Below are 17,571 nucleotides of genomic sequence, written 5' to 3'. Positions count from 1 at the left end.
CGGCTCGGCTCCCCCGACCCTGCCCTCTCCAGTGTCTCGGTCAGGGACGTACCTGACCCGGGCCCACAGGATCCGGAGCCGACTCCTACTCGGCGGTCCTATTGCTCCCTGAGCCGGTCTGCCCCCACAACCCCGCCCCAGGGCCGGGAGAGGCGGCCCAAGCCTGACAAGTAGGAGGGGCCCCTGTGATGAGAATAATATTTATTATAAATGCCGGGGGGGGGAGGTGGAGGGGGAGAAGCAGGAGCAGGGCAAGGAGTTGGCTGGGCAGCAGGGAATCCAGGAAAGGAGGCCTAGGGTCCGAGCGCCCGACCCCCAGCCCGTCTCCTGTCTCCCAGTGCCGACCGGCGCGCCCCTGGCTCAGGACCCCAGCTTCCTGGGGACTCGTCCCCGCCCGCGGCTGCTTGGGACCCTCCCTCTCTCACGGCGCCGACGCTGGCAGGCCGAGACAGACGGCACAGGCCGCGAGCGCTCGTCTTTCAAGCTGGGGGCCCCCCAACTCTGCTGGTGCCATCGGGACAGTTTCCAGTCCTTAGGGTTATCCGAGGCATACCGGAGGGGGACGGGTGCCGTCGGAAAAGCTTCCGGTCCTTTAAGGGTTGTCCGAGGCCGACTGGAGGGGGACTGAGATGTGGGCCGGATATAGAACAGAAAGATTGAAACAGAGAAACGGGAGGGGACAGAGGCCAAATCAGGCTGGCGAGGGACCGGCAGAGAAGTGATTAAAAACCAGGACACCAGGGCCCAGGAACCGTTCCGGGGAAGCTGGGGCTTTACGGTCTCGCCTTCGACGGGAGGAGGTGCCAGCCTAAGCCGAAGCGAGGCAAGGGGACGGCGGCTTCCTGGGGGGGGCCTGTCCCAAGGCTTACTGTGATGTTGGCATGTTCTCCCCAAATTTCAGCCGGTGTGCCACGTTCTTGGCCTCCAACAGAGCCTGAGCCAAGGGTGAAAATCGGTCAGGATGGTTCAGGGCCTTGGCCTGGGGCCCCACCCCGCCACCCTCAACGGAACGGTCCAGAAGATCACCCCCTCCACCCAGGAAGTAGCGTGGCCTAGACCGCAAGCCCGGGAGTCACAGCACCTGGGTTCTAATCCCGACTCCGCCACTTATCAGCTGTGTGACTTTGGGCAAGTCACTTAACTTCTCTGTGCCTCAGTGACCTCATCTGTAAAATGGGGATTATGACTGTGAGCCCCATGTGGGACAACCTGATTACCTGCTATCTAGCCCAGTGCTTAGAACAGTGCTTGGCACATAGAATAATTATTATTATTATTATGGTATTTAAGCGCTATGTGCCAAGCACTGTTCTAAGCACCGGGGGAGATAAAGGTAATCAGGTTGCCTCGTGTGGGGCTCATAGTCTTCACCCCCATTTTACAGATGAGGTCACTGAGGCCCAGAGAAGTTGTGACTTGCCCAAAGTCACCCAGCTGATAAGCAGCGGAGTCGGGATTAGAACCCACGACCTCTGACTCCCAAGCCCGGGCTCTAAGTAAGCGCTTAACAAATATCATCATTATTATTAAACTTCTCTGAGCCTCAATTTCCTTATCTGTAAAATGGGAATTCAATACCCGTTCCCACCCCTTTAGACATTTGGGACGGGGACTGTCTCCAATCTGAGTATCTTGTATCTACCCAAGTGCTTCATACAGTGCTTGGCACATAAATAAGCACTTAACCAACACCACTATCATTATCAATTATTATTAATGATGATGATTATTATTGAAGTTCTGGTACCACTATTTCACGCCTACTGAGGAAAACCCTGGCAATCCCGGGCCTCCCTGTTCCCCCAGCCCCGCGGCGTGCCCAAGGACCGGCGCAATTCACCTCATGATGCACGTAGTCCTCACAGTTGTAGCACCAGACGGAGAGATCCGTGAAGCTGAGTACCAGGGGGTGCCCTGACGTCTCAAAGTGTCGCACCATGTGCGCGTTGATGTAGCGGCCACAGTGGACCTAGGGGAAAGGGTGGGTCAGTTGGTGCCCAAGGGGTCCGCCCTCCCCCGGCCCCACGCTCTGTCAGGCTCGACGCCACACCTGGTAGCAGCAGAGGCAGACCCAGTTCTCCAGGGGGAGACCGCAATCCTGGCAGGGCCCGGTGACATCCAGGTGGCCGGCGGGCACCGGGCACACTGAGGTCAGGTGAGGGCACCAGGACAAGGGGGTCACTGCACAGAACGTGCCCTAGATTGGGAGGAAGGAAGGTCAGTGAAGGGTGGGCTTCATCTTCCCCTCGCCAGTCCCTTCCTGACGCCCTTCTCCAAGAGCATCCCCCCGCGCCCCCGCTCCTGGCCAAGGGTGTCGGTGATGCCCGAGGCGCTGAAGAGGAAACCGAGGCCTGGGGAGAAGAGGAGTGGCCTGAGCAGGAAAAGAACCTAGGAGTCTGGAAGGCAAATTTCAACTAGGCCTCGGACGTTAATCACCGAATCAGCTCCCGGCTCTTCCTGTTCATGCCCGGTGACTTCCAGCCATATAGGGGCAGAGCAGCCACCAGCCGCTTCTCCCAGCAGCTCCCCATCCTGGGAGCCCTCTGGGGCCAGGGGCTCCTGGAAAAATGGAAAACAGGAAAACTGGGATGACCACGGCCGCTCCCCCTCCCCTCTCCCCACATCCCCCCCCGCACTCACTCATCACCAGTCACCGCCTCCAGGGGGTTACTGGAGGGTTCCGTGGAGGGTTGAGGTGGGGTTCTGCTCTCTCCCCCCCAAGGCCCGATGAACGAGGGAGGACGCAGAGGGTGGATTCCCCCCAGCATGGAGGTCCCACCTCCTGACGTCTCTGTACCTGAGGCCCTCCTTCAGGGGCAAGGGGCTCCGCCCCATGGGCATCCATCGCTCCTGCTGCTTCCGGGAGCCCATCGCCCAGCTTCAGCACCTTCAGGCTCAGGATGTCTTCCACTACGGGGCCCGGCTCCTCCCGGGGGGGCCCCTCGGCCGGCTGCCCCCCGGTCTCTTGGACCCCCACCGCCTCCGCGGCCCGCTCTGTCGCGGTCCCAGCGGCGGGCGGCCCCGGCGACGCCGGCCCCGTCCCGAAGCCCCCCGCCGCGGGCCCCGGCGGTGAACGCTGCTTCGGGATGGCTCCGGATGCAGCCAGCTGCCCCAGGTTTGAGTCTTCCGGAGCCCTAGGGACTGGCCAAGGAAAGGACTCATGACCAGTGGGCCTCAGGGAGCCTCAGCGGGCACTTGGGGAGGAGGCAGCTATAGGAGACCGCCTTGGGATCCCGCAGGCCGACCCTCCCCCCGCTCCTCAGGAGAGGACGGGCCGGGGCCCCGAGGTAGCACTCACCGTTGAGCCGCAGACTCTGCCAGTACTTGCGGTGGATCCGGGTGACTTGGGCAAGAGATTCCAGGGCTCCCGGGTGCAGTGGGCGGAGCCAGGGAAGCACCGGGGGTGGGTCCCCCAGCAACGTGCGGGTGCACATGGCCATGGACTCGGAGATGGACGACAGGTTGTAGCCACCCTAGGGGGGTGAGAAGGGAGGTCGGCGACGCTAGTTTGCGGCGAGTTTGCCCGCTGGCCCGAGGAGTGGGAACTGCCCTTCCCAGATCCCCCCGCTCCAATCCAGAATAGCACCCAGTCTTCTAGGACTCTGCTCTGGTTTCCAGCCCTGGGACTTGGAGCAGCACAGGGACAACCTTTCCAAACATCCGTGGGAAGAGTAGGAACCGTATGCCCCCTAAGCCCCATCTCGACCCTCCCTCCGCCCACCCTCACCCACAGCGGCTGGGCTTGATCACGCCTATTTACCTCCAGGACTAGGACCAGCCGGCCGCCCGCCAGCCCCATCAGCAGGTGGGTCATGTGGGCATAGCCCTCGGGGGTGACCTGGCAGCCCCCCAGCGGGTCCCCGCGGGCTGCGTCAAATCCAGCGGACACCAGGACCAGCTCGGGGTTGAACTGAAACATAAGGGATGAGGGAAACTGAGGCACCAACTGTGAAGGAGGAGAAAGGAAGAAGAGACGGGCAACACGGGAGGAGGAGGAAAGGTGGTATTTGTGCTCTGGGAAAAGACTGGGAGCGGCACCGGGCTCGGGGGCACGGGAGCCCCGAGGTGGGGCAGGGTGGGGGTGGGAGTCCTACGGCGCCCCACCCCCAAGCCCTCCCTCACCTCATAGGCAACGGGCATGATGATGCGGTGGAAGGCAGTCAGGTACTCGGGGTCCCCCATGCGGGGCCCATTCCAGGGCACGTTGAGAGTGAAGCCCTCGCCCCGGCCCCGGCCCGTCTGGCTGCTGTCCCCGTCCTCAGAGGTGGGGAAGAAGGAGCCGTGGTCGTAGCGGTGCAGGGAGACATACAGCACGCTGTGGGGCAAGGGGCACGGTCAGGGGGAGAGGAATGCCCCGCGGGCCAGCCCCGGGTACGAGCCAGCGGGTACCGGCATCATCCCCGACCACCTCGCTCCCTGACAAGCCGGACAGGTCCCGGCCTTTCCCCGTTCCCCATCGCCCAGGCCTACGCATCCTCTCCAGGGGGCAGGGCTCACCTGGGGTCCTCCTCGAACATGTGCTGGGTTCCGTTGCCGTGGTGAACGTCCCAGTCCAAGATCAGGACCCTGCGGGGCCGGGGCAGGGTGAGAAGGGTGGGGGCACGGAGGCAGAGGGGGTCGACTCCCAGCCCGGAGTGGGCGGGAGCAGGAAGAGGAGCGGGGTCCCGGGAGATCTCTGCTGCCTCAGCCTTCCTCCCCTTCCCCTCCCTCCTCCGGCTCCCAGCCCCTCACCGCAGGGGCCGGCCGGCCAGCTGCTGGGCGTGGCGAGCAGCCACGGCTACCGAGTTGAAAAAGCAGAAGCCGCAGGCGGTATCCCTCTCGGCATGGTGCCCGGGGGGCCGGACGATGGCCACGCCGTTCCGCACCTGGGAAGGGAAGCCGAGAGAGGACCCATCGGCGCTCTGCCTCCCCTCACGCGGCTCTTCCAACTCCACCCTGGCCCGCCAGACCACCCCCGGGGGCCACCCGCTCCAAGGGCACAGGGTCATCCCCACCCCCAACCCCCCATCTCTCCCGCGGGCTGCGGCGGCAGGCCGTCTGGGTCCCTCCACCTGTCCGTCCAGCACGGCCTCCACCAGGCTGCAGGCGGAGCCGGCGGCCAACTGGGCACAGTGGAAGGAGCGGGGCGCGATGTAGATGGAGTTGTAGCGTTCGCCCTCGCGGTGCAGCTCCCGCGGCTTCAGCCCACTGGTAGCCCTCATCTGCTCCACGTACTCGGGGCTGCGGGGAGGAGGCGGGCAGTGGGCAGTCAGCACGGCTCCAGGGTGGCACCTGCCTGGCCCGCCCCCCTCTCAGCACTCTCGCCCCCTTCCCTCCCTTTCCCGCCTCGATGTGCCCCCGGGCCCGGCCCCCACCTGTGGCACAGCAGCAGCTCCTGGTCAGAGGCGAGACGGGCGGGCAGGGCCCGGCAGCGCTGGGTGAGCCCCAGCTCGGCGTGGCGCTGGGCGATCCGGGAAATGCGCTGCGGGAGCTCCGGGTGGTGGCTGGGAGACCGGGGGAAGAGGCAGGCGGGAGGGTCAGTGCCGGGCAGGCCGAGGTGAACCCCGGGCCCCCGGCTCTCTCCCCGACCCCCGTACCTGTCCCACATGTTGTAATGCTCCATCATCGTCGGGTCATACACCAGGCCCGTCCGGGCCAGGGGCGGAGGCCGCAGCACCTCCTCCATCACCCGATCCAGGGTGGCTGCCAGCTCCTTGGGGGCTATGGCGGGCCTCGGACCCCCTGCCGCCTTCTCTTCCTCTTCCTTCTCCTCCTCCTCCTCCTTCTCTTCCTCTCCCTCCTCCCCCGCCACCTCAGGCTCCTCAGGAGTGGAAGGAGTTTCGACTGGGGACGGGAAGAGCGGATCCAACCAGCCCCCTCCTCCCTCTCCCACGTCGGCAAACCAGAGTAGGACCTCGCCCCCGGGTGCAGGGAGGGGAAAGGAAAGAGACGGAGAGCGGAGAGCGGGGCCGGGCCGGACGGGGCGTGGCGGGGAGGGGCGGGACTGACCAGACTAGAAGAGGAGAACCACGGAGGCCCCGGGGAGAGTCACAGCCCAGTCTTTCTGGTCTTTCCAGGGGCCCGGGGCAGCAGGGACCACGAGGAGACTGGGGCTTTACCGTGCCTCTCGAGGACCCTCCAGTAACGCTGGTGAGCCGCCAGGGCGTGAGACACGGAGGCCAGAGCGCTGAAGGGAGAAAGGAGCGCTGACGAGGGATAGGACTCCCACAGGGCAAAGGAAGGCCGCAGAACCCTGCTCCCCAGCCGCCTCCACCACCCTGGGCTGCTTCTCTTTGCTCACCCCGGCTCCTGGGCCACCTCCCCTCCCCCCGGCCCTCCATATCTCCTTCCCCTCCCCTCCCTCCCGTGGATCCGCCACCTCTCCTCCTCTCACCTTTGACATGGGGGACCAGGCGCCTCAAGGAGGGGGCAGGGGTCCCCTAGCAGGCTCTTGAGGGCTGTGCTGGTGCCCTCCCCGAGGGAACGCAGGTTATAGCCGCCCTATGGAGGATGAGAATCCAGTCCGGGCTGTGGCGGAGGGGTCCGGCTCCCACTTCTCCCTTTCCCACCCTACTGACTCTCTCTCACTTCTAGGGCCCAGCACCACCGCCTGCCAGGCCTGGGACTGGCTGCCTGGGCTTCCCCTACTTCTAGGCAGACTGACGAGCAGAGAGGGCTCACTCACCTCCAGGGACAAGATGAGTTTCCCCCCGGCGAGGCCCATGAGTAGGTGGGTGAGGTGAGCAAAGCATGCTGGAGTGGCGGCCATCTCCCCCTGTGGAGGGGGAGGAAGAGGGAGGGAAAAGGGTGTGTTGGGGTCGGCCTCCCACAGCCATCAGCCCGTGAACTCCCGGGATGGGAGCTGACACCCCCCACGCCCCAGAGAAGTCCTCTCTGCTTGAGCCACGTGGGAGACTGAGATGGGGACACCCGAGATCCCGGCTGGGGCTCCCAGCCCAGCACCCTCTTCCCTCTGCTGCCTCAGAGAGAAAAAGCCACGAGGGGCATGAGGAGCTCGGGACGTCCCCATCCCTGGGTCAGGAAAGTTGGGGAGGCTTTTCCTACCTTGGGGTCCCCCATCATGGAGTCAAAGCCAGCAGCGACTAGGACCAACTGGGGTTGGAACTGTAAGCAAGGAAGGAGGACAGTCGGGGAGAAGGACAGACGGGGAAGGGGAGCAGAGCGTAGTGGTGGCTCCACTCCCTTCCTCCCAGGCCCCCGGGGATTTCTGCATCGAGCTCCCGCCGGGCTCCCCTCCGTCCACCCCGGTACCTCAAAGGCGACAGGCAGGAGCAGGTGAAGGAAGGCCGAGATGTAGTCTGGATCCCTCATCCCCACCTGCGGAGGAGGCGGACGCTGAGGCCCTCCCACACCCCGCCTCCCCGAAGACGACCCCCATCCCATCAGGCCTCGGTCCAGGGGTCCAGGTTTGAGGCCAGGACCTAGCCCACTCTAGGATGCCAGGGGGCGGCGGGCACTTTGCCGACTCTCGGTCCCGCCCAGGAACTCACCTGGTTCCAGGGCACGTTGATGGTGTAGCCCCGGCCCCGGCCGATGCCCGCGGCCCGCCAATCTGACTCGGGCAGGTGAGGCCAGAAACGAGCATGCTCGTAACGGTGGATGGAGAAGTACAGGACGCTGCGGGGAGGGAGGCCGGGGAACACAGGTCAAGCAGGGGCTCACTCGCCTCGGTCCCTGAACCGCCCCTCGTCCCGATGCACCCCTCCCCCTCCCCTGAGGCCATGGCTCCAGGCCTGGGGGGCTGCACCTGGAGTCCTGGTCAAAGATGCGCTGGGTGCCTTGGCCGTGGTGAACGTCCCAATCCACGATGAGGACCCTACGGGGAGAGGTCAAGGTTCAGGATTCTTGCCTCGGGGGAGGGCCCGGGGAGAAATCGGCTGAAAGGCAGAGCCACCAAAGGGCAACCAGAGGCACAGGAAGATGGTGGTGCTCTGCACATAGTAAGCACTCAATAAATAGTATTGAATGAATGAATGGTGGTAGAGGAGGTCAGAGGGGGATCGGCTCTAACCCGCGGGCTGTGGAAACCGAGCCCAGGCCGCCCAGCTTCCCGAGCCGTGTGGCCACCCCCGTTCCCTACTCCCGCCTCATCCACCTGGGCCCAGGGCCGCGCTTCCACCACCACTCACCGCTCGACCTGATGCTTCTCCTGGGCGTGCCGAGCACTGACGGCCAGGTGGTTGAACATGCAGTAGCCATCCATGCGCTCTCGCTGGGCATGGTGGCCGGGGGGCCTGCAGGACAGAAACCAGGCCATCTCGGTGGACGGAGCTCCAGCCCTAGCCCCCGGCCCGACCCGAAGCGGGGAACCGTGTCGGTCTGGCATCGGGGCGGGGGCGCCCACAGCTACGGACTAACCCCCCGCCCCTCAGGGAACGGCCCCGGACGGAGGTGAAGACCCAGCTCAGGCCCCTCGGGCTCCAGGCTTACCTGACCACAGCCAGCCCGTTGCGCACCTCCCCTGCCATGACCATGTCGACGAGCTGCAGCACCGTACCCGTGGCCAGGCGAGCACACGCATACGAGTTCTGCGGGAGAAGACGGCCGCGCAGCCCCACACCTGGTTAGGGGACGCGCGGGGGCTGGAGCGGAGAGCCGGCCCAAGTCCCCAGGCCTACCCCCTACCCCATCGCCTCAAGGGCTGAACCTGGGAATCTTGGACACGTGCTACTCACGGGGTGAAGGAAAACTGAGTCATAGGTGTCAGCCAGGGCCCTCAGCTCCTCTTCACTCATCTGCTGGGTCGACTCCATTAGTTTCAGGAACTCCTGGCTGGGGGAGGGGAGGGGCGTTCGGGTGGGTGGCAAGGGCAGAATCGACATACATTCCCAGGTGCCCTCGTGGCACTCTCACGCTCACTCTCTCCCCTCTCGTTCTCTCTCAAACCCAGGGGTTGAGTAGGGGTGAAAGGGGAGAATCAGGGATCAGGTGCTCAGTCCCTTCCCTTCCTTTTTAGTTAGGGTACTGAATAGGCACTTACTAGGTACCAAGCCCCGTGCTAAGTCTGGGGAAGGTATGAAACAACTGACTCGGCTATGATGCCTGACCCACAAGGGGAAGGGAAATGAGAGTTTTCTCATTTTAGAGATGAGAAGACTGAGGCCAGAGAGGTTAAGCAACTGACCAAAGTCACCCAGCGGGCCAGGGGCAGAGTCCCCGAGTCCCTGGCTCTTTCCACCAGGCCTCGCTGCCTCCCTGCTGCCGACAGCCTGGTCCCCCGGAGAGCCCACTGGCAAGGGATGGCTGGGGGCGATCTCTCGTGGGACCGGAGTCCTCGGGGCAGGGCCAGGTCGGGGTGGCACAAAGGCAACTTGGCCGGGCTTCAGTGGCCCAGCAGCCCACGGGCCACTGCAGTACTTCCATTTTGACCTGGATCAACTCTAGGTCAGGGGCACCGCTGCCTCCACCAAAACGAGCCCCATCGGGGACCAGGAAATCTGGGGAGAGGTGGGGAGGGAAGGGAAGGGCAGGGGAGGGGAAAGGAGTTGGCCAGGCAGGAAAGACAGAGTGATCCGGGACCGGCGCTCAGGTTTCACCTGTGCACCCGCAGCAGCTCCTCCTGGGTGGCCGGCCGGGCCTGCGGAGACAGGGAAAGATGGGGGGCCGTTTGGAACGGAGAGCGGTAGCCTGACTCAACCTCACTCGCCTTCCCCGATTCCCACCCCGGGGGTGGGAGGGGCTCAAAATCTCCATCTCCATCAACATCTTCAGCTCCCTCTAGACCGTAAGCTCACTGTAGGCAGGGAACGTGTCCACCGACTCTGTTATACTGTTGTATTCTCCCAAGCGTTTAGTACAGCGTTCCGTGCACGGTAAATTCTCAATAAATATGACTGATTGATTGACTGAACGATCGTCATCAACGGCAGCATTAAAGAAGCACCCACCGTGCAGAGGCGCCGACTCACTTTGAGCACGAGGGCCAGGAACTTTAGGGGGAATGGGAACTGGGTCGGGGCTATCAAAGGTGTTGTTCCGGACCTTTAACTCTCTCCTGAGGCCCCCTGTTCCTCCCCCTCCCCCATCTCTCACCCCCAATGATCTGGCCACCTATTTCCTCACGAAAATCAACACGATCAGGTCTGAGCTCCCCAAAGTCACCCCTCCGCCTCTCCCCTCCCCCCCACCGACCCCCTCCCCTACTTTCCCATCCTTCCCTGCAGTATCCTCAGAGGAGATCTCCTCCCTCCTCGCAAGTGCCACCCCCTCCACCTGCGCCTCGGACCCCATTCCCTCTCACCTTCTTAAAACCATCGCCCCTGCCCTCCTCCCTTCCTTAACTTCTATTTTTAACCACTCAATCTCCAAGGGCTCCTTCCCCTCTGCCTTCAAACATGCCCACGTCTCCCCCTTCCTAAAAAAACCCGCTCTTGACCCCACTTCCCCCTCCAGTTATCGTCCTATCTCCCTACTACCCTTCCTTTTCAAAATCCTAGAACAAGTCGTCTACAATCGATGCCTAGAATTCCTTAACTCCCATTCTCTCCTAGACCACCTCCAATCTGGCTTCCGTCCCCTCCACTCTACCGGGACTGCTCTCTCTAAGGTCACCCATGACCTCCTTCTTGCCAAATCCAATGGCTCCTACTCCATTCTGATCCTCCTTGACCTCTCTGCTGCCTTTGACACTGTCGACCATCCCCTCCTCCTCCGTACCTTATCTCACCTTGGCTTCACGGACTCTGTCCTCTCCTGGTTCTCCTCTTACCTCTCTGGCCGATCATTCTCGGTCTCCTAAGCTGGAGCCTCCTCCCCCTCCCATCCTTTAACTGTTGGAGTTCCTCAAGGGTCAGTTCTTGGCCCTCTTCTGTTCTCCATTTACACTCACTCCCTCGGTGAACTCATCCGCTCTCACGGCTTTGACTACCATCTCTACGCAGATGACACGCAGATCTACATCTCCGCCCCTGTCCTCTCCCCCTCCCTTCAGGCTCGCATCTCCTCCTGCCTCCGGGACGTCTCCACCTGGATGTCGGCCCGCCACCTAAAACTCAACATGAGCAAGACTGAGCTCCTCATCTTCCCTCCCAAACCCGGTCCGCTCCCAGACTTCTCTATCACCGTGGATGGCACGACCATCCTTCCCGTCCCGCAGGCCCGCAATCTCGGTGTCATCCTTGACTCGTCCCTCTCGTTCACCCCACACATCCTATCCGTTACCGAGACCTGCCGGTTTCACCTCTACAATATCGCCAAGATCCGCCCTTTCCTCTCCACCCAAACGGCTACCTTACTGCTACGGGCTCTCGTTATATCCCGGCTAGACTACTGTGTCAGCCTTCTCTCTGACCTCCCTTCCTCCTCTCTCGCCCCGCTCCGGTCTATTCTTCACTCCGCTGCCCGGCTCATCTTCCTGCAGAAACGATCTGGGCATGTCACTCCCCTTCTTAAACAACTCCAGTGGTTGCCTATCGACCTCCGCTCCAAACAAAAACTCCTCACTCTAGGCTTCAAGGCTCTCCATCACCTTGCCCCTTCCTACCTCTCCTCCCTTCTCTCTTTCTACCGCCCACCCCGCACGCTCCGCTCCTCTGCCGCCCACCTCCTCACCGTCCCTCGGTCTCGCCTATCCCGCCGTCGACCCCCGGGTCACGTCCTCCCGCGGTCCTGGAACGCCCTCCCTCCTCACCTCCGCCAAACTGATTCTCTTTCCCTCTTCAAAACCTTACTTAAAAATCACCTCCTCCAAGAGGCGTTCCCAGACTGAGCTCCTCTTCCCCCCTACTCCCTCTGCCATCCCCCCTTTACCTCTCCGCAGCTAAAGCCTCATTTTCCCCTTTTCCCTCTGCTCCTCCACCTCTCCCTTCCCATCCCCACAGCACTGTACTCGTCCGCTCAACTGTATATATTTTCGTTACCCTATTTATTTTGTTAATGAATTGTACATCGCCTTGATTCTATTTAGTTGCCATTGTTTTTACGAGATGTTCTTCCCCTTGACGCTGTTTAGTGCCATTGTTCTCGTCTGTCCGTCTCCCCCGATTAGACTGTAAGCCCGTCAAACGGCAGGGACTGTCTCTATCTGTTGCCGACTTGTTCATCCCAAGCGCTTAGTACAGTGCTCTGCACATAGTAAGCGCTCAATAAATACTATTGAATTGAATGAATGAGTGTTCAGAGGGCTACCAAGCCAGAAAGCCACCAGTCTGCATCTTTGAGGCCCTGACTGGAAACTCACTGGTCCAACCTGAGCCCCGGGATGGGTCCAGTTCACCCGGCTGGAGGAGCCACGGCTCTCTCCGCCCCGTGGTTACCGTGTGCTCAGCACTGGACTGGACACTTGGAAAAATGCATTAGGCATGAAAGACTTGCTCCCTGGCCTTGAGGAGCTCACGCTCCTGTAGGAGAGACCAAAACTGACAAATACAAAATACTGTAAACAGAAAAGCAGCTTGGCCTACGGGAAAGAGCACAGGCCTGGGAGTCAGAAGACTTGGGTTCTAATCCCAGCTCTGCCATTTACCTGCTCTGTGACTCTGGGAAAATCACTTTTTTCTTTTCTTTGTGGTATTTAGGTGCTTACAATGTGTCCGGCACTACGCTAAGCGCTGGAGTAGATATATAAGCTAACCAGGTTGGACGCAGTCTACGTCCCACATGGCGCTCAGTCTTAATCCCCATTTTAGAGGTGAGGTAATCGAGGCTCAGAGAGGCTAAGTGACTTGCCCAAGGTCACACAGCAGGCAAGTGGTGGAGCCGGGATTAGAACCCAGGTCCTCTCAGGCCTATACCTTAGTCACTCATTCATTCAGTTGTATTTCTTTAGCACTTACTCTGTGCAAAGCACTGTGTTAAGCACTTGGGAGAGCACAATACAGTAATAAACAGTCACATTCCCTGCTCACAACAGGCTTACAGTCTAGAGTGGGGGAGACAGGTAGCAATGAGCTGAAGGTAATGCCTTTATCCACTAGGTCATACTTCTCCAGGCCTCAGTTTCCTCATCTATAAAAGAGGGGTATGATATCTGTTCTCCCTCCCGCTAAGACTAACGAGGACTATGTCGTTACCTTGCATCTACCTCAGCGCTTAGTAGTCAGTCGGTCAATTGTATTTATTGAGTGCTTACTAAGTGCAGAGCACTGTACTACGCATTTAGGAGAGTACAATATAACAATAAACAGACACATTCCCCGCCCACACCGAGCTTACAATCTAGAGGAGGAGGCAGACAATATAAATCAATGAATTCCAGATACGGGCATAAGTGTTGTGGGACTGGGATGGGGCATAAAAGGAGCCAGTCAGGGCAACCCCAGAAGGGAGTGGGAGAAGAGGAAAGGTGGGCTTAGTCGGGGAAGGCCTTCGATAAGGCTTTGAAGTTGAGGAGAGTAATTGTCTGTCGGATGTGAGGAGGGAGGGTGATCCAGGCCAGAGGCAGGATGTGGGCGAACAGTCGACGGCGAGATAGACGAGACGGAGGTACAGTGAGAATGGTGGTATTAGAAGAGCGAAGTGTGCCGGCTGGGCTGTAGTAGAACAGTTGAGAGAAAGTTCTGGGAGAGGGCAAGGTGATTGAGGGCTTTAAAGCCAATGATGAGGCATTTCTGTTTGATGCGGCAGCGGATGGGCAACCACTGGAGTTTCTTGAGAAATGGGGAAACACAGCCTCAGCATTTTTGTAGAAAAATTATCTGAGAAGGGGAGGACTGGAGAGGGGAAGAGACAGGAGGCTGGGAAATCAGCAAGGAGGCTGATAGAGTAATCAAGGTGGGATAGGGTATCTGGATTAATATAGTAGCAGTTTGGATGGAGAGGAAAGAGTGGATTTTAGTGACGGTGTCAAGATCGAACCAACAGGATTTAGTAAAGGATTGAAGATGGGGGCTAAATGAGTGAGGGGAGTCAAGGATAACGCCAAGGTTACGGACTTGTGAGACAGGAAGAATGGTGGTGCCGCTTACAGTGATGGGAAAGTCAGGGGAAGGACAGGGTTTAGTTGGGAAGATAAGAAGCTCTGTGTTAGTCACTGCTTTGCACACAGTGGGTGCTTAACAAATACCATTTTGTCATTATTACAAGTGTAAGATAATGGTGCTAATTAAAAATAAGCAATTAAGTACTAATAATAATTACAGTGCTTATTTAACATGCAGTGTGCTGGGGTCGGATTGATAATTGATTAATAATAATCAATCATTATCTCCAAGCATTTATTGAGAACTTACTATGTGCAGTACTCTGTACTAAGCACTTGGGAGAGCACAATACAACATAATTAGCAGGCACGTTCCATGCCCATATCGATCTTACAGATAATCAGGTCACGCATATTGCCCGTCCCCACATGGGACTCAGTCAATGAGGGAGGGAGATTATATTTTATTGTTTTATTGTTGTACTGTACTTTCCCAAGCGCTCAGGACAGTGCTCAGCACACAGTAAACGCTCAATAAATACGACCGACTGAATGAAAAGATATTGAAACCCCACTTTACATAAGAAGAAACCGAGGCCCAGAGGAGTTAAGTGACTTCTTAAGTGCCCAAGGTTACGCAACGGGCAAGTGGTAGAGTCAGGATGAGAACCAGATCCCTTGTCTCCGGTTCCTATCAGACCACGCTGCTGCTTCTTCCACGCAGAGGGAAAGGCACGAGCAATGGTTTGGAGGCGGGAGAGTTGTGAGCTAGGGATAGTTAGACGCTCTGCTGGGAAGGAGGAACGAGTACACTCGGGCACAGCGTGAGAAGAGAGTGGGAGTCAACTCGGGGGAGAGCCTTAAAGCCAACTGTTAGGAGTTTTGCTTTTACGCAAGAAGAAAGGAGTAGTCTTGGGAGACTTTGGGAGAGGGAAGTCATGGGGACCGATCAACCTCTTAAAAAGCTATAAGCAGCTGAGTGGAAAATAAGTTGAAGAGGAAAGAGGCCAGAGGTGAAGGTGGCCAGGAAGAAGGCTGTTACATTATCCCACTGGAGTGGGGAAGAAGGGGAAGGAGAGGGGAAATCTGTGAAATACTACACAAGAAGAACCCGCCGGATTTAGAGCCAGACTGAATGATGGCGGTACACGGCAGGGGTCAGTGATGATACCAAGGTTGTGAGTTTTCTGGACAAGGAGGATGGGGATGTTGGCAGGGATAGAAAAGTTAGAAAGAGGAGATTTAGGAGGTCAGGATGAGGAGTTCAGTTTGAGACAGACTGAGTTGAAAGTGCTGGCAGGTCATTCAGGGAAGAGGTCCTGCAGGGCAGGTAAGAGGTCCAGGCTGAAGATACAATAAAAATGATAAAAACTGGTATGGGTGATGTCTTTACTATGTGCCCCGTGCCGTGCTAAGTGCTGGGAGATACAAGACAATCAGGGTCCCACACGGGGCTCACCATCTAAGTAGGAGGGAGAATGGATTTTGCATCCCCATTTTGCAGATGAGGGAACTGAGGCACAGGGAAGGAAACTGACTTGCCCAAGATCACATGGCAAATGGCAGAGCAGGGATTAGAACCCAGGTCTTCTGACTCCCAGGCCCGTGCTCTTTCCGCTGGGCCATGCTAAAGTAAATGTAGATTTGGGAGCCTTCTGGAAGAGTGGTGACAGTGGAAACCCTGTGATAGGATGAGCTCCCTGAGGGGATTAGGGGAGAGGAGCCATAACTGAGCTTTAAGGGAAAGTCACAGCAAAAGGGTGAGGATGAGGGAGAGGAAGAGGTGGCAGCAGAAGAAACTGAGGATCAGCAGGAAAGACAGAATGAGAACCAAGAGCACACTGAGTGGGTAAAGCTAAGGTCGAGAGGATGGCCAACGGAGAAGCAGCGGGGCCTAGCGGCAAGAGCACGGCCTTGGAAGTCAAAGGAAGTGGGTTCTCATCCCAGCTCTGCTACCTGTCTGCTCTGTGACCTTGGGCAAGTCACTTAACTTCTCTGCGCCTCAGTTGCCTCACCTGTAAAACGGGGATTAAGACTGTGAGCCCCATGTGGGACAGGGACTGTGTCCAACCTGATTACCTCGCATCAACCTCAGCGCTTCAAACGGTGCTCGGCAGAGAGTAGGTGCTCTACAAATACCACAATTACTATTATTATTATTGATGTCTAAGGTACGAAAGGGGGCAATGGATGAGGAGGACTGAGAAGGGCCTGCAAGATGGGGGGCAGGGGCCTCAAACCTCCGCCCTTCCGCCCTTCCCACCTCCCTCCTACTACCCGGTCAGAAACAAGACCTAGGCCGCTCACCTGCACGGGGGTGCAGCGCTCCAGCAGCTGGTACTGTGCCAGCTTCTCCCGCACAGCATGTAGCCGCTCTGGGCACTCGGGAAAACTGGGAAGAGAAGGAGGAGGAGGAGGATGGGGAGGAAGAGAAGGAGGATGGGGAGGAGGAGGATGGGGAGGAGAAGCATAGGGAGGTGGAGAATGGCTCAACAGGAGGACTCGCTGGCCTTCCCCTTCCCTGCCCAAGATCTCCAGACACCCTGGGGTTGTCACCTCTAAGAGAACCCGAAGGGACAAGAGAGGCAAGACAGGTCTCACCTCTGGTCCCACAGACAATGGAATTCGCTGAGCTGCTCCTCACAGGCCAAGCCCGTCCCCGTGGGCACCGCCGCCTCTGAGCCCAGCTCCTGCAGCGGCGTGACAGAGGAGGCCTCAGACTTCGGGGGGCTCTGGGCCCGGACCCCTTCGGGGTGGGAGGGGGTCACCCCGACGGGCCGAACGGTGAGAGGTTCCCCCGGGAGGAGGGAAGGGGGAGGAGAGCAGGGAGTGCGGCAGCGGCCGGGCCCGGGGCAACAGGGCAACGTCCCTTCTTGCCCCTCACCTACCAGTCCCCGCACGCCGGCCACCAGCTCCTGCTCAGCCCCCTTGCTCAGCTTCTTCATTCTGCCCTTCTTCTTGATGTCGGGGAGGCTGGGGCTGCGGCAGGGAGGCGCCAGCGTCCCCTTCCTACTGCCCCGTTTCTGCACAGAGAATGGGGGTTGGGGGGGGGGGGGGCGGCCGGACGACCACCGTTCGGCCTGCGGTTAAGGATCCCCCCACCCGGGTCCCCCCCGCGCCGAGCGACCTCCTGCAAGAAATGGAGCCGTGGGGTTGTTGTCGGGGGTGGGGGGATCCGGGCCGGAAAGCTTAGAGCCGGGGAGGGGGCGGCGGGGAAAGTTGCCCCCTTACCGAGGGGGTTGTGCTGGGGGCGTGGGAAGGAGGAGGAGAGCGGGGGCCGGGGCGGGGGGCAGGCTCCCCGTTGTTGGAGGCCATTTTGGAGCCGCCTGGGTTCTAAAGGATGGGTGGGGGAGGCCCCGGCGGGGCCGGCTGACGGCCCCCGCTCCACCCCGGTGCCCCGTCACGGTCGGGGGGCGCTTCTCCCGGGGTGGGCCCGGGGGAGGGGGGGGGGTCCAGGCCGGGAGGGAGGGGATGGGGAGGGATTGGGAGGGCAGGACCGGCAGGCGCCGCCTCTCCCGGGCCGGGCCCTTCCCCCGCCCGACCAGAGGGGGCGCTCGCGGGCGGTGGGGGGGGGGCGCGCGGCGGCGCGCGCTCCGGGCGGGCGGGCGCGTGCGGGGGGGGGGGTCTCGCGCGCGGGGCGGGGCGCGTTACCGCGGCGGCGCGCGGCGAAGGCGCTGAGGGGCCCGGCAGGCGGCCCCGCGCGGCCCCCACCA

General features: G+C 60.2%; 1 protein-coding gene across 1 annotated transcript; it reads right to left on the bottom strand.

Annotated features, from left to right (window-relative positions):
- Positions 1-186: 186 nt before the first annotated feature.
- HDAC6 (histone deacetylase 6) lies at positions 187-17,274 on the bottom strand. Its single transcript, XM_029067614.2, has 28 exons — positions 17,090-17,274; positions 16,747-16,881; positions 16,460-16,548; positions 16,166-16,250; positions 9,537-9,577; positions 8,676-8,772; positions 8,431-8,528; positions 8,130-8,234; positions 7,748-7,816; positions 7,491-7,617; positions 7,252-7,317; positions 7,045-7,104; positions 6,665-6,754; positions 6,374-6,480; positions 6,099-6,166; positions 5,577-5,823; positions 5,355-5,483; positions 5,052-5,220; positions 4,732-4,865; positions 4,498-4,566; positions 4,123-4,315; positions 3,761-3,910; positions 3,299-3,473; positions 2,798-3,141; positions 2,437-2,559; positions 2,051-2,197; positions 1,841-1,969; positions 187-934 (listed from the first exon to the last, which is right to left on the bottom strand). The coding sequence occupies exons 1-28, from the start codon at positions 17,171-17,173 to the stop codon at positions 866-868; spliced, it is 3,399 nt and encodes a 1,132-aa protein (XP_028923447.1). The 5' UTR covers positions 17,174-17,274; the 3' UTR covers positions 187-865.
- Positions 17,275-17,571: the final 297 nt, after the last annotated feature.

Source organism: Ornithorhynchus anatinus, chromosome 6, assembly GCF_004115215.2.
Source record: "Ornithorhynchus anatinus isolate Pmale09 chromosome 6, mOrnAna1.pri.v4, whole genome shotgun sequence".
Lineage (NCBI taxonomy): Eukaryota > Metazoa > Chordata > Mammalia > Monotremata > Ornithorhynchidae > Ornithorhynchus > Ornithorhynchus anatinus.
Note: the sequence above shows the minus strand (reverse complement) of the source record. Positions and strands in the feature narration are given on the sequence as shown.